The sequence below is a fragment of the Manihot esculenta genome, chromosome 17 (assembly GCF_001659605.2).
Source record: "Manihot esculenta cultivar AM560-2 chromosome 17, M.esculenta_v8, whole genome shotgun sequence".
Taxonomy (NCBI): Eukaryota; Viridiplantae; Streptophyta; class Magnoliopsida; order Malpighiales; family Euphorbiaceae; genus Manihot; species Manihot esculenta.
In genome coordinates, this window is record NC_035177.2 from 20,007,515 (window position 1) to 20,024,555 (window position 17,041).

The 17,041-nt window shown below is 37.1% G+C and overlaps 1 protein-coding gene and 1 pseudogene across 2 annotated transcripts; both read right to left on the reverse strand.

Annotated features, from left to right (window-relative positions):
- Positions 1-11,351: 11,351 nt before the first annotated feature.
- Positions 11,352-13,173, reverse strand: LOC110604573 (annotated as a pseudogene).
- A 145-nt stretch (positions 13,174-13,318) lies between these two features.
- Positions 13,319-16,820, reverse strand: LOC110604574 (peroxisomal membrane protein PMP22). Of its 2 annotated transcripts, XM_021742803.2 has the most exons (7): positions 16,535-16,810; positions 16,211-16,309; positions 14,687-14,788; positions 14,375-14,450; positions 13,788-13,858; positions 13,612-13,697; positions 13,319-13,521 (listed from the first exon to the last, which is right to left on the reverse strand). In XM_021742803.2, the coding sequence occupies exons 1-7, from the start codon at positions 16,604-16,606 to the stop codon at positions 13,470-13,472; spliced, it is 558 nt and encodes a 185-aa protein (XP_021598495.1). In that variant the 5' UTR covers positions 16,607-16,810; the 3' UTR covers positions 13,319-13,469. The 2 variants fall into 2 exon arrangements, with proteins under 2 accessions (XP_021598495.1, XP_021598496.1); XM_021742804.2 differs by lacking the exon at positions 13,788-13,858 and having other exon boundaries at positions 16,535-16,820.
- Between the last annotated feature and the right edge of the window lie 221 nt (positions 16,821-17,041).

Sequence of the window (17,041 nt, forward strand, 5' to 3'; positions counted from 1 at the left end):
GGTATGGCATCTGTGTGGGATAAGGGGTGAAGCTAGGGTAATCCGATGTACCTCCCATCGAATACCTGGGATTTTGTGAGAAGTGTGGGTAGTGGGGTGGCTGAAAAATCCCGAGGCCTGAGTGCCTCCTTGGGACTCTCCCATTCCCTCTTCTGACATGCTAACTCCCAAACTGCCATCCCTCCTCTGCTCTACATCCATATCATCCCCCATGCCTTCTGACATTCCTCCCTGAACTCTTCCTCTGACTGATCTGCTTCTACCCAGATCCAAAGACCTTCTAGAGTCTCTTACTGCTCTTTCTCTATTAGACCTACTAGACATTGCCCTAGGCAATGTAGGAGGATGGGCGCTCATGCCCTCATCCTCAGGTGGCACTCCAGTCAATCGTGCAGATCGACGAGTTCCTCTCATCCTGTTTTCTGAAAGGCAGCACATAACAAGCAAACATTAGCATCATATGGTTCATGTGGGCACACATGAACCCTCATCACATACATCACATATCATTAATGCACATGTATATAATCATGGCATTTCACATCATCATGCAAGATAGGACTCCACATCCTATCCTAGTGGACATGATCTTCCTATTGTGCTTGACCTTCTATAACCTCTATGAGACCGACACTCTAGGTCCGACCATATGAACCTAGGGCTCTGATACCATTCTGTAACGACTCGAAAATCGGACCGCTACCGGCGCTAGGATCCAGATCGGCTTAAGGCCGCCGGGACCCGTAGCAAGCCTGACATGTAACCTGTAAACCTGTTTAATCCCATACATGATCAACAACATACATAAAAATTAAAATTTTTCTTTCATACATTCTGTCATACGCCAAACCCAACCTGTGCATGCACTAACATAACCATAATCATAAACTTGACCCCTCTGTGGGATCTCATAAATGCCCCAATGGGCGATATACATGTGTTGAGTTGGCTAAGCGTCTATATCATAAAACATCTAAGATCATGTATTTAAAAGGGATGACACATCCATATGGTCAAGCACAACCTCTAATCCTCAATATCCATGTACATAACATGACTATTCAACTTTACATTTATCTTACAATTTATCATGTCCACTATCTATCTATTACAAATAAAAGACTTTACTCTTCTTGACTTCTCTGTCTAGCCCGTACCTGCAATCCTGGGGGATTAGGGAAAAAGGGTGAGCTACTAGAGCCCAGTGAGCAGAATAATAGAAAACAACATTGAAATCTCATGCCATCATGTAATGCAACACATCACAACAAATCACATCTCGGATGGTATTGTCACCAATAGTCCTCTACATTCCAAAGTGCCGGGACGTAGAATGGGTACAACCTGGACTTTCTCTTACATAGTGCCAGGGACGTAGAATGGGTACAACCTGGACTTCCATACCATATCATGCCGTAACATCATCATACCATATGAGGACTAAAGGATCATCCAATAACCAATCCACATCAACATCATAAATGCAATGCAACATATTCGTGATTTCTAATGCAAACAACCTAATTCATCACATGGCATTCATGATGCATGAACATGCTCAACTGTATAATTCATTTGCTTTAAAACATAAGAGTTTATTCTACTCACATTTTGCTGAAGCTCTACTGACTCAGAAGCAGCTGAACTCACTGCTGGGGTCCTCGGTACCTCGGGTCCGAACCTACACAGGTGGACTCAAGTGAGGGACCAAAGAACTAGAACATAACTCTAAAAACATCCCCCAAAAACCCCCTAAAACACCTCAAACAATCATGCAAAAACATGCAAAGGAAGGCTGAACAGGGCAGGTTCGGCGGCACCTTCGGCGGCCGAAAGTCCCTCCAGAGCCGAAACCCAGGCAGGTTCGGCGGCCGAAAGTCCCAGACAGAGACGAAAGTCTCTTTTCGGGGGCAACTTCGGCAGCCGAAAGGCCTGCCTCCTAAGCCATGTTTGGCGGCCGAAAGTCCTTCGGCTGCCGAACCTGGTTTCTGCCAAAGGGCAGAAACTTGGCTCCCTTTGCATAAAAACTTCTCCTTTCCATTCCAACATGCATATAACTCATCCAAATCATGCAAATATACATACATTGGCTCCTATGGGCTTCAAACTAACTTAAACCCCAACTACAACACACAATAACAACACATTGCTCAAAAACACAACATAAACTCAAAAACCTAACTATGAGCTAAACATGCATTCTACCCCATAGATCTTGCATAAAACTTATTTTAAACATGAAATGAGCTTAAGATCGGCTCTTACCTCTTGAAGATCGAGGGAGAGACGTCCTAAACTCGGAGGTGGGAGATTTTGAGTTCTTGAACCTCAAAGCTCCAAAACTTGCTTTAAACTCGAAAATCTTCAAAACAAAGAAAAAACTTGTGAAAATCTTGAAAGATTTGAAGGAAAGAACTCAAGGATGGTGAGGAACGGCGGAAGGGCTCACCTTGGCCGAAAATGGGGAGAAAGCTCGCCCATTTCGGCTAAGGGGCTCTTTTATAGTGGCTGGCCAGGCCACATTCGGGAGCCGAACGTGCCCCCGCATGCATGCCATGTTCGGCGGCCGAACCTAGGCTTCCCTCACTTATGCCTTCGGGGGCCTAAGGCTCACCCGAAAAGCATGCATGTTCGGCGGCCGAACTTTGAGTTTCGGCGGCCGAACCTGAGTTTCCTCCAAGGGTGTTTTTATTCCAAAAACTCATTTCCTCTTTACTTAAAATCATAAAAAACATTAAAACATTTCATGAAAACATGGTTTTTCCCTTCTAAAGGTCTCCGACATCCGAGATTCGACCGGACGGTAGGAATTGTGATACCGGAGTCTAGCCGGGTATTACAAGCCGGGTATTACAGGAGCGATAGACTACAAAAGAATATGTACGATTTTGCATTTGGACAATATTTCAGAGCAAATTATACCTCACCTACGGTGTATGAGTTTTTATGGGGTGATATGTCTAGGTTTTTTTGCTTTGGATTGGCACTTAATTATTGCCCTTATTGAGCGGTGGCGACTAGAGACCCATACATTTATGTTTTCAGGAAATGACCATTACCCTTCAGGATGTGGGGCTAATTACTGGGTTGCTAGTTAATGGTGCAGCTCTTACAGGCCGATCACGTCACCATTAGCCAACAATATGTGAGGCATTATTAGGTATCGTTCTACCTAATAACGCCATAAGAGGGTACTATTTGAAAATGATCTGGCTAGCTGAGAAGTTTAGTCAACTTCCAGATGATGCTGATGAGGAAGTTACACAAAGGTTCGCACGAGCATATATTATGAGGGTCATTGAATCTATTTTCAGTGATACATCTGCTTCTCGTATGAATCTAATATTTTTACCGTTACTGGCCGATCTAGAAGAAGCCGACAATTATAGTAGGGGCGGGGCATGTCTGGCATGGTTATACAGATAATTGTGTAAGGCGACAAATCCTGACATTATGCAAATGGCTGGTCCATTGTTCATACTTCAAATATGGGCATGGGATCGTATCACAGCAGTATCGCCGACACTAGCTAACCGAGTACCACATCATGATGCTCCCTTAGGCAGTAGGTATATGATATTATAATATTGTTAACTTAGTTTTTTAAAATTTAATATTTAAAGAAAAATTTGATAATATAATGTATTCTACAAGTGGAGTAATACCAGGCGGATAACTGAGATTGTCACCCACGTACTAGTAAAGCTACGTTATCAGTTAGATCGATTATTACCCGAACAGATAATACTGTAAAATAAAATTAATATTTTAATGCTACATTAATTTATATATAACACTTAAATGTTAATTTCAAGTAATTTGGGAGCTATACATTGAAGCCCTGATTGAGTCGCTTCCCGGATACTGTCGCGAAGGACGAGGAATTTGGAGAGCCGTTATCCCACTAGTATGCTTTCCCATTATAGAGTGGCATCAGCTAGATCGTATCAAGTGACAGTTTAGTATGCAGCAGTATATTCCAGCTAAACCTCAATAATCTGTTGTACTCCATGATTTTGATTTTTGAAAAGGCAACACAAATTGAGCAGAAGTGCATTCACATTGGATCGCGCATTAGAACACCCGAGATCGAAGAATAATTACTGGACTGCCAGCAACAGAGCCACTCCATTTTCATTCAGAGTATATGGAGTGGTACCGTAGGGTGTCCAGACACTGGATTTCTATTAAGGAAGCAGCAATGAGATCAGGGATAAAAAATTTATAATTTTTATGTCATTTTCAATAATATCAGCCTATTTTAAATAATATAATTTAATATATCTATTGCAGGAGTATGGTCTCGAGTATATATATGCTATTGCTACCAACCCGACCATTAGGAGCATGACAGTTATTTGAGACTTAATACAGTCCTTTTCTTTTTGTATAATGGAATAGAGACGGCAGACACAGTTGCCAGCTCCACATCCAACACCTGCTGCACCGACTCAGATGACCCACCTATTCCAGAGTCAGTTTCACGTGGTACTAGGGGTAGGAGTCGTGGTCATGCTAGGGGCCGTAGAAGTGATTAGGCATAAGCAGCACGAGTTGAGAGGGATGTGCATCCAATGCCTCCCCCGATATAGTATCATCAGTCCACGCATGATTAAGATGCACCAAGTTCATCTCATGTGCCACCCAATTCATCTCATGTAAAATCCATGCTTTATCCTTCTCAAAGATGGATGTCGGGACCTTCGATACCGACTACATCGCCTTCATTTATGACCAGTGCTTATGGTGTACTATATACACCAATAAGATCGATGTTTCCTGCATTTGCATCAGAGCCTGTGCATGAGACTTCTACTTCTAGGCAGTATTACATGTAAGGCGGTACTACAGAGCATATGTTTGCAAGGTATAATGCTGGATTGGGATATGAGCATACTGGTGTCGATCTGGTCAGTCCGATCCATCTGCGGCTGAGGTGTGCACTCCAGATCTCAATGCACCGATGACAAAGGATGATATGGATCCTCAATAATTTCTAGCACCGGGACCATGACAAGATCGTTTACGGGCTCCACATGGGAGGAGACATCGAGACTGTGTGACTGGTGATCATAATTGACATGTTAACTGAATATGTATGTAAAAATGTGTTTCAATTAAAATTTTTTCATTATGTTTATTTTTTTTTATATTTATTTGAGCCTGTTCCCAGATATTGAATAACTCTTATGATTCACTATTCATTTTAGGTAATGAAGGGGTAATTAGACAAAACATCTTGACCGAGTACTTTAGTAAGCTGCTGCTGAGTTCTATCCATATGTAAAATTTGTGCGTGTAAGTTTTATCTTTTGAATAATTTTGCTTTATGATGGGATCTTGTTTGTATTTTTGGGAATTACCATGTTTGTAATGGAGGTATAACTGTTTAAAGCCATTTATGTATTTGTCTATTATAGAATACATGCCATTTTGATATTTGATGTTGGGAATCTCTCTCCTCAGGTTTGATGATTATTTGATATTTCTTGTGTTATTACTTATCAATGCTTTTTGTTAATGCCTTAAAAAAATGCTAGCATTTTCTTTTTCTTATTATTGTAGGCTGATGAGAATTTTCTTCTGCGGACTTTTGGAAGATTTGGGCCTATTGCTAGTGTCAAGATAATGTGGCCTAGAACAGAAGAAGAGCGAAGACGGCAAAGAAATTGTGGATTTGTAGCATTTATGAATAGAGCTGATGGACAGGCTGCAAAAGATGAAATGCAAGGTTTTTCTAATTTAATTTTTAAATGTACACTAATACTACTAATATTTTTATTGAAGTTTTGGATTGCTAACTCTCTGTTACATGTACTTGACACTTTGCCCCAAAATACCTGTGCCATTTCATGGGTATGGTTATGGAGTCTGAGTCATTGTACAGCTAATATTTTAGACATGGTTTTATTTGCCCAACCTTTCATTTTTTTTTGTTTTTTAAAAAGGCTGGAAACTGGAATGGCAAAATGAGATCGGATGAAAAGGATGAGTTGTTTATTCCTTGGAAAGTTCATGGTAGGAAAAATATGGTCCTTGAAAAATTAGGAGCAATGCCTATTTTGTAATTGAACAGCTAGTTGTTGTGTTTCAATGTGCTGCATTTTCAAGTATTCCGATTTACTATTGACATGTTTTGCCATTTTTGGGTGTTATCTTTATATAAATAAATATGTCCGTTATAATTTTTTGGAAGTAAAAAGTGATATGCTGAACTAAACTTATACTTCATCTAATTTTTTCTTGTCACTATTTCTGTTCTTGTGTGGCACTTCCTGGTTCATCTATGGCCTACTCGGCTGCGACCATTTTGTTGCAGTAAGTTAATGTTATCAACTCTAATTTACCCATTAATTATATGCATATCTTAATTTAAAATTTAATGGAAAACAAAATTATTTTCAGGTTCCAAATAGGTTCGGCTGTGGTCTAGGTACACTACAGCTGATCTTATACTTCATCTATTGCAAAAACAAGGGTGAAGATAAAGATGCAGTAGCCACAAAGCAATATGTGGATATGGGTTCATCAGAAAAGCCACAGCAAGAGAAGAAAATGGTGGCAAATGGATCAGCGGACGAGCAAGTTTAAGAAGGCTGCATAACTTTTGCTACTGCTTATACGGCTGATATTCTTGCTTTTTAATTTTGTGGAACTGAGATCCAATGAAAATGCCAATTTAGGTGATGAAGAATTTGTGTAGATACAAAGAAGTAAGTGGTAGTGTAGCTGTAATTTCCAATTTAAAATATGGACGAGTATGATTAAAATTCAAGATTTTTATTGTGAATTACTCAAAATCACACTTCCTCTCTCGTTGATCAAAATTTAATTGACTATCGTTTATTAATAAAGTTATATTTATTTAATTTATTAATAAATGATTTATTAGCTGTATTTCTTTTTATGAATTATTTTTTCTTTTAATTGAAAGTTTATTAAATGAAAGGATGCAAATTGATATTAAATAAAAATTAATTTTTAGTTTAGTTTGGACTTTTATTCTTCAGGTAGAGTAATATTCAAGTAGAGTAATCTCACATAGTAAAGTCACAAGGATAACAAAAAAAAAAAAAGGAATAAGAATAAGAATAAAAATAGATGGACACTTAAAAATACATTACATTTATAATAATAAAAAAATTAATATTTATGTAATTGTTTCCCGACCCACACAGGTTTTCTTATTGTGCCTCACCTTGCCACATATGGAACAATGGACTCTAGACATTTCTTTTATTTTGTTCGACCTCTAGTCCATCTCATTACGAATCCTAAAAGACCTCGGGCGTCCCTTCTTCCTTGTTCTAGAAATGTCAGGCACAAGAGAAAGTACATCTGCCGCAGGCCAATAGTCAGGAAGGCCAAGAGGATAGAATGTGTATGCATAATATTGGATGATACGCTCCAATTTATAATAATCAGATACAAATTGTTCGTAGTCAATTGAATGTGACATGCATGCGGCAATAGCATGTGAACATGATATCATTGTCTTTGAAATTTGCCACATGTGCATGTTTGATCTATGAGTTTCACCCTTTGCTTTTGCCTACCTTGAGCAATAAGTATTTCACAAACCATTGTCTCACTGTTGAGCTGTCTAACTCTATGTTCATTCACTTTAATTGCATTAGTACGCAGTGTTTCACTGTAAGCCTGAGTGAAAATATATCCCTTACTTTGTCGATCTAAAAATATTATCCTCCGCATATCAAAATAATGAACAACACATTGGAAGAGTATTTTCTCAACCATTGTCGTTATAGGCAACGCCTGAAATCCTTTCGCCATGCCATTTAGGGTTTCAGACATGTTTGTTGTCATCACGTCATACCTTTGTCTACCATCGTGTGATCTTTTCCATTTCTCTAAATTTATTTTAACTGCCTAATCATATGATTCAGGGTGCACCTCCCGAATATTGTTTATTATCTCGTAAAACTTTCTCTTCTGATTTTTATTTGCTGATATAAGTGACAAGTTCATCAAAGTAAAATTAGCATTAGCCACAAGTGACATTAAATTAAATAAATAAAGAAAACTTCATATAAAAACATGACACATACTTGCCCTGCACAATGGTTCCTCTATTGCAGCATTCTCGAATGTCTTGTTATAATTACTCAAAACATATCTTATGCAATAACGATGATGACCTGTTGGACGCTGCCACCAATCTTTCTGCATCGCCTTAAGAATTCCCGCATGACGATTTGAAATTACACACAAATATTCTCGATTGGTCACAAAGATCCTTATGCAATCCATAAACCACGACCAATTGTCATCGTCCTCCTTATCAATAATGGCAAAAGCTAATGGAAAGAGTTGATTATTTCCATCGAGTATGGTTGTACACAGTATACACTCGGTGTATTTTCTATATAGGAATGTCCCATCGATTGAGATTACAGGTCAACAATATTTAAATTCCTCAATTGATTGCTTAAAAGCCCAAAACATATAGTAAAATACTCGACACATCAGACTTAATCATTCATTTATCCAATGTGGATTATCCTCAATCATGTATGTTGTTTTTGGATTGAAATGATAAAGAGCAGTCACGAATCTACGCAACCGACTGTATGATTCATCCCAACCACCATAAATCCTTGTAATTGCCTTCTGCTTTACTTTCCATATTTTTTAATAAGACGGCTCGTACTCAAATTTATTTCTCACTTCGGCTTATAGGGCAGCAATTTTTATATCAGGTTATTGTTCAATTAATGCAAAGATGAATAAATAAATAAAATTTTCATCCAATTAGCTATGGTTTTTCATCAACTGAGAATTTGTACATGTGTGCGGTCCACTCTATCTTGTAATTTTCCATATATCCTATCCTTCTTTTTTGGATGCTCGAAACCTCTATGCACACCCATTGTCTTTGTCTTTACATTCTCTCTTATTTCATGGTAGCAAAATTGATGATGATGTCTTATGTGATATTCTTTTGCAGCTGCAGCCACTGCATCTCTGGAAGAAAATATCATCCCGACTGAAAACTCTTTAGATATATCCCAAAAGAAACGACCTTCTGGCTTATCATAAGGATTCACCCTAAGTAAATCGAAGTCTATTTCTGAGTATGGGAGAGAATGAATAACAAGCACAATAGGATTAGGAAATTGAGTGTTGTAATATCGACACTTACTCCCACTATCCTCCTCACCATTATCATTATCATCATCCTCAGTAGACATCCATGAATCATCATCATCGTCATCCTCTACTCTATCAGATAAATTATTTGACCGCTCTCCAAGACTATCAAATAAATCATAATCATTTTGCTCTTCACATTATTCAACATTTGATTCCACAGCAATTCCAGATGGACCTATATCAGCATCCTCATTCGTCTCATCAACACAACGAAGTATCTTAACATATATTTCTATACCAGGTATACCACTAATTTGATATAAGTAATTAAACATACTAGATATATCATATTCACCTCATATCTCCATGTATTCAAATTTTAAGGATTCATCCATAATTGTAGGTTTTCTAAAACGAATTGTGTCTATATATTCATTCTTCTCAGATAATCCAATTGCACGAGCAATTTTTCCAATCAATTGATTAAAACTTATCATTTTACCCATTTGAACAACCTTTGAAAAACCTCCATCATAATCATATCCATGAGAACTATTTATAATATTTCTGTCCCAATGAATATTAGCATATGCAGGAACTGTCATTTTTCTCATAATAAATAAAAAAAATATGTAAATTCAATATTTCTATAATTGATAATTAAACCTTTTTATTTTTTAAAATTACAATAAATTAAAATTAGACACAATAAATATGATATATTTATTTAAAATTATAATTTTTTTTATGTACTTACCTTTTAAGTATGAATCACTGTATCACGTTTTCACCAGGTCGATTAATGAAATCAAATATTTCAATTCCTGCAAACAAAATAATTTATATTAAGAATTTATTTTTCTTTACTCAATTTACTATAAAAATAAAAAATAATTTAAATTTAAAATAAAAAATATTTAAAACTTATCGGCGTTTTTTTTTTGTAGTCAAATCGAAATAAGTAGATACAGTAATTTTATGAAATTTGTAAAGAAAAGAACTAATTTTTATCAAAAATTAAGTAAAAAAATAATCAAGATTATAGAAGCGAAATGAAAAAGAAGCAAATAAACAATGAGAAAGTCTAATAGATGGGATATTGTTTTTAATTTAATAAGCAGTTTGTAGAGGGCAATTTATAGAGGTGTGGGTATAGCCGTTGGTGTGGGTGTAGCCGTTGGTGTGTAGGGAGAGTGTAATTCGACAGTGAGAGTGTCAAACTAGCCGTTGCATATTTGAGCCGTTGGCTAGTTCATCACTCAAAGTGCCGAACTAGGGCATTTGAACCTGTCCAGCACTTAGACAGACATGTTCGGTTAAGGTGCCGAGCATGACATAGGGATGCAAAGCGTGCTACAGGGATGCAAAGCGTGCTACAGGGGTGCAAAGCATGCCATCATGCTACAAGGGTGCAAAGAATCTCTACACCTTTGAGGTGATAGCTCGTCTAGCACTTTAAACACTGGGCAGACATGTTCGGCACACTACATCTGCTGCCATGGGAGCATTTCAGAATGCTCCCGTAGCAAATAGCGTCAAACAATGTGGTTACATGGCAGTTCGACACTATTGGTGTCAAACAACCCATTGTTCGATACTAATGGTGTCGAACATACTTCTTTAACACTCAGAATTCGAAAATATTTTTAAATTCTGCCAAATTTGATAAATTATTTTTTAATTATACATGAATTGAAAAAAATCTTGAATCCTTCCTACCAATTTGGCTGCATTTGGATTCCTTCTCTGAGTTTCAACACAAAAACAACGAGTTATCAAGAGCTTTAATAGAAAAAAGGACAAGCCAACTACCACTACATGCAGCCTGTAGCTGTAAGAACAAACTGTTGTCTTTGACCCTTTTGTGCAGGCTGTACGTTCTAAGCTAATCCATGCAACTCTGTTTTTTGAAATTAATTTTGTACTAACACTCTGCTTTTTTAATTTGCAACTTAAAATAATGATATTTTAGATTAATGAAGTATAACATAATTTAATATCTTATAAAAATGAACACATGGTAAGATATTGACAAGTTGATGAATACATTTTCTCTCATATTCTTTATTGGATATTCAGATGAGTGCATGATTTTATTCGATCCCATCTTCTCCAACGCAGTTATTTGATTTTTCTTTTTTATATTTTCACGATAACAATAAATAATTATTTGTTGATTTATGGGCCAGGAAAAAAAAAAAAAGAAGAAGGAAAACGGAGAGCTCAACAAAAATTTTCTGAAGAAAATTAGTTAGTATACATGAATAAACTTTATGTTAATCAACGTAAATATCATATCAAGATATGGATAATTAAGCTACTAATAACTAGAAAAGCTTGCTAGCAAACTCTTCTGTTTCCTCCCCATTTCTTTGAGAAGAAGATGATGCAAGATTCTTTAGCTCTGAGAGGCTCCTGCCTAACTGTAGTGCCAATTTGATTTCAAGCATTTCTCCATTTTCTCTTGTTCTCGCATCTCTTTCGTTGATATTTGATTCTATAGTCTTCCATAAGCTTGAAGAAACCAGCATTGCCCCTATACATCTCAAATACCATCCCGACTTGCCCTCCATGCTCAATTGAATTCACAATGCTTGCCAAAGCTCCACCAACAACTCCTACAATTACTGCCCATGGATTTGTTCCCACAAAAGCTGACCCCATAGCCGCAAGGCCGGTTAATAAAGGACCAGAAATCGCTAATATCTTGTTTAGTTTTAAGGCTACTTCACCTAACTTTAAGTAGTCTTCCTTGTCCTTCCTCTTCAAAGCCCCAGTAATCTCTTTCATTTCATCTTCCATCTTCCTATTCCAACCATTTCGGCCAGTATTCTTAGTTCTTCCCAGCCCTTTGGCTTTTTTCTGCTTTTTCTGTGGCCACCAAACTGCAGGCTTCACGGTTGACGGGAATTTTTCAAGCATAGCACCTAGTAAAGGAAGTGGGTATGCCCTATCTAAAGCCAAAACATTCTCCATTGCTTCATTCACATCACTACTGGTAGGATTCCCAATGTCCAACGTTGTTTGAATCTGAGCTTGAAGCTGCTTAAACAACCTGGAAGCGTTTCTCTGTTCTTCCGCCAGTTGAGAAGGTTGGATGGTGTTCATTATAGCCAGCATAGCTGTAGCAGCAAGATAGAGTACTGTTGAGGAGATCTTGAAGGCTGCATGGGGTGCATCAGTTGCACTCATGGCAGCAAGTCCACACATGGTAGAAGCAGTAAGAGTAATTCCATTAATGGAAGTCAAAAGAAGATTGTTCCAGTTATCTCGCTGCTCCCCAATATTCTTATGCATCTCCACCCTATCTGCCACGGCTTCCATTATTGCATAGAGCTTAGCAATCACCATAAGATCAGAAGCATCAGTTCTTTGCCTTACACCACTGTTAGTATTGATCCAAGAAGTGGAAATGGAATCTTTTTCCAGTGGGTTGGCAGCGGTAGTTTTTGCGATTTCATAACAACATATCCTGTCTAATTCTTCCACCAAGCCTCCAGTAGAGAACTTAGCAAATGAGAGAGTAGTCCGAATTTTAGGTAAGTTTATATTAAATTTAACGCTTCCTCTGCGAGAACATGTTGAAGGGGAAGATGAAGTCGTCGTGAAGGAAAACAACTTGTTTGGAGCCTGAATGGTTGCCATGTCTGTTTCTTTGACCTCTTTAGCTATGAAATCCTTGTGGTGACGCAGGCGTTGAGGTGTTGATGAAACTGGGTATCGTATAAATGATTTGAGAGCTAAGAGGAAAGCGAATTGGGTATGAGCTGCGAGTGCCACATTGTAACTAATTTATAGAGGTGGAGTGAGTAGAAAAGGTGTAATGTAATAGGAATTAAGAAAGAGCAAATTAGAGTATTTGGGGAGTCTCGCATTCATTGGGATATATAATTTTTCTTGAATGGCTCATTGACCTTTGAAACTGTTGTGATTAGGATCCTGATTTTGACTTTGAAGATTTTTAACGAGTGACGAGGCCTTAAAAATTGAAACTATGAAACAGACAACACAACTGGAGAAGAAAAAAAAAAATTCATTTGGCTTAGTCCTCTGTCTGTATAGTCAGAGTCAGACATATGTGTCGTAGACGGTCAGTACACGTAGGTAGATCTGACCGGGGGCTGTTTGGAAATTAAAATAATAGTATCAAAATTGGGTTGTTTGATTTCAAAATTAATTAAAAAAGAAGAAGTGAATATTAAAATAAATCAAGCAGAATGAAGTTCTTGCTCCTTTTAATTCCACTATATTAGATGTCACAAAGCTATTTTTTGAAAAAGATCCATGTATTAAAATTCATAATTTCACATAAGTTTGAATAATAAATTACTCTTGCTACTTGCTGGAACAGGGCTTCAACCTTTTGTCAATGTCATAGACCTCGCTCGCAAATTCAGAAATATTCCCCTAATGAAATGATATCAAGAACCAAGTTTAAAAAACTATAATAATAATAACTGAAATCTGAGTCTGTACACAGGAAACAAGTGTTTATACCAGCAACAAGCTACAACGCTGTGGAAAATGACACGAAACTGCAGTGGCACATACTGGTGATTCACCCATCCCACAACCGGCCAGAACTGCATTTTCCATGTTTTATGAGAGTGATTAGTTTAATTAATAGTTCATGTAATAACATCACCATAATCGTATCAGTAACAAAGCAATACCGTCCATGATGTGAACTGCACTGTTGGGTATTCTTTTCTTATTTTAGTTTTCACATGCATCCAGGGCCTTCCTGCATTTCACATTGCAGTTATATGACAAACAGCAGTAACATTCTTATTTTTCACATTCCATTCTTAGATAATGGCTATGCTCACACCTAGCCTGTAACTCCGTTTGAAAATTTGACGACAGAATCTCACGTGGAAACTTATTAAAGGACCAAACTTAATTGTACAAGGAACCAACTTATGCACCATTTGACAATGAGTTTCATGGATCAAAAAGTGTTTTTCAAAAAATTTTGCTATTTTTGTACTCATAGTATTGAAACATGTCAATTTACTTTTAAATCAACTTTTGACAATCTCTTAACATAATTAGGTAGGTGTTTTCCTTAATAAAAGCCTCAACAACAATGCCAAACAAATTCTATATCTTTGATTCGTTTGCTATTGCTAAAGTACTTTGTTTATTTATACCCATTATTTCCAAGTGTTTTCCCATGGTAGATAAATGCTGAGAATCAAACCCCATGTTAGATGAATCAAGGGTTGATATGACTTGAGTTGAGCTGCTATGAACTTACTTTCAACGACCACACCATAGTAAATCATGAAAAGCATGTTGTTCCAAGGAGAAGATGTCAATTGCTCCAGTGCTACCTGGAAATTTTCATTCATCATTCGCAACAATTTCATTAGATGCAGGCAGAATAATGATGTAATTTATTAATCAATATTCATACAAAAGATTTTGAGTCGAGTGTAACTGACAACAAAATTCATCATTTGATTTGTAATTTAAGCAGATTACTAATCACTATGGTTGTCAATGTGGAATAGGAGAACTGATAACATGGAATTTCAGTTGAGTTTGAGTTACAAAAGTATTAGCATACCTTCTTGGCAACTGTATTTGTATCTTTCTTCCCTTTGAACATTTTATCCAGTATTGTATGTAGGAAATGTCCAAATGGTCCGAGATATGCAAACCCAAACAGCTGCATTTAGCCATGTTAGAGAAGATTTTTGATATAAATTGCACAACAAATACACACATAAAAATCAGCATATTGGGATTTGCATCTAAACAACTTGGCGTTAATAGGAGAAATTGGCTACCATACACACTGCTATAATAGTAACATGTGAAGATCCAACTGTAATGCAAATTCCACAAGCAGCAAAGGTACTTATGGTAAACTCCATACAAAAATAAGCCCTTGCTGAGGCTTGCAATAGGGATTGGACATGTGACACGGAGCAACTAGCCTTGGATTTTACGATAGACTTGGACCGGGGCTAACTTTTGCATTTTAATTTTTTTTTTTTTTTTGTGGATATTTTGGGTATTTTCATAATTTTGCATATTAGGGTTTTATTTTTATTATAAATAGCCTCACTTTGCTATTAGAAACTTACTTTTCAATCTTTGAGAAATTTCAATAAGACTTTTAGTCTTTCAGCCTATCTTTTCTCTTATTTCGTCTTAACCAAACGATATTGGTTAAAACTCCTGACGGAGTCTAAATAGTCCTGTATCAACATGTCAACCACTCTGTTGAAGAAGAGATGGAGTTCCCAACAAGGCTATACCTTAGCTTGAACCAGATCCCTTATGCAATGCTAAATCAATAAAAACTCTCACTAATCCGGGTGAAGTTATGGTAAATTCCATAAAACGTTGAAATGATAGTCTTAGTTTCTGTAAGATGATGTACAATAATTGTACTCCACTACACGTAGTACGAGTGGATAAATTGTGGTGAACAGCCAGAAAATATCATAAATTCTAGCATTGCTGAAGGATTCCAGACTTGCAGTTACAATTTCTATTCCCTCCTTTCTTGCAACACCTTCACCATGTAATATGTTACATGTACAAGGAAAAGGTATAGGAATAGAATTGAGGCAGGAGTAGTTGATTCGAGAAGTTGAAGAGGGAGATTAGTAGTTAAACGAATTGGAGGGGAAGAATGTTATTCTGTTGTAGAGTTTAGGAGGGAAACTGTTAAGTAGTTGTAACGGTTGAGCTGAGTTTGTTAGGGTATCTGTTAAGAGGAAAGGGGTCCTGCATTGGTATGCAATTTTTCTAATCAGCAAAATAAAATTTATGTCTCAATTATTCTCTACTTCTCTGTCTATTCTATCTCTGATTTCTGTGCTATCTTCTTTCTTCTCTAATTTCTAATTCTTTTCTCTCAGAGATCCACTGTTAGGGGTCCTTCCTTAACATAATATTTGACGTTCAACAGAAATTCACAGGTTTGTTACATCAAATTAGTCTACAACTAAGTAAACTAAATTAACACAAAGGAATCTCATTGAGCTGCAGAAAACACACGCTTGCCACCAAATCTCAGCCTAGTAATGAATTAATTAATTGATAGATCGATTGTTAAAGATGGGAGAGAAACTATTACCACTTTGAGAAGAAGCCGTCTGAGTTGAAGTTTCTGAATACCAGAGAGTTTCTGTGCTACAATGTCACTGATAGCTGACAGCACCCCGGCTGTAATTGCCTGCATTATTTACGAAATCGATGAATCAAAGACCACAAATTTCACGAATAAACTCCATAGTAACCCCCTATCCGAGTAGTCGAGTTCAATCTTCCATTCTTTTGGGATATTGAAAAGGTTGAAACTTTAATTGCTTCCTAGTCTCAATCAAGGCCACCCATAAAAAAATATTGCTGAAATAATTAAAGAGAAAACACATAACAGAGGGTAAAGAGGTGGAGGGACCTTAGTTCTTAAGGGATGGTGCTGAAGCTGTAACAAATACTGTTGGAGTCCTTTCTTTGCCACTGATCCCATATTGGTTTTGAAAGAAAGAGTTACTTGTTACTGCTTCTAAGGCTTTCTACTCGATTTTTCTTGGCAGTCTATAATCTTCTTCTTCAGTTTATATAAGTGGCTGTAAAATATCTATGGGAGTGGGTCTGTCTGTCCGCGTGTGTCCCACGTCGCCATTGTCTGGGGGCGGAAGAGTCAATGGTTAGCAAGAGCATCTTTGGGCTTTAACCGCCGGTCATATAATATATTACAGAGTGGGATATTCTCATATGCTCCTCTTGGCTTTGGAATTGTATAGGCTGCCTCATATTTTCCTCTGTGTCTACTAGGGGAGAGCACTTTTCGGTCTAAACCGAAAAACCGAACCGAACCGATTAATTTCAGTTTTTCGGTTCGGTTAGTCAGAATGATCGGTTTGGTTCGATTAGTATATTTAAAATTATTCGGTTTTCGGTT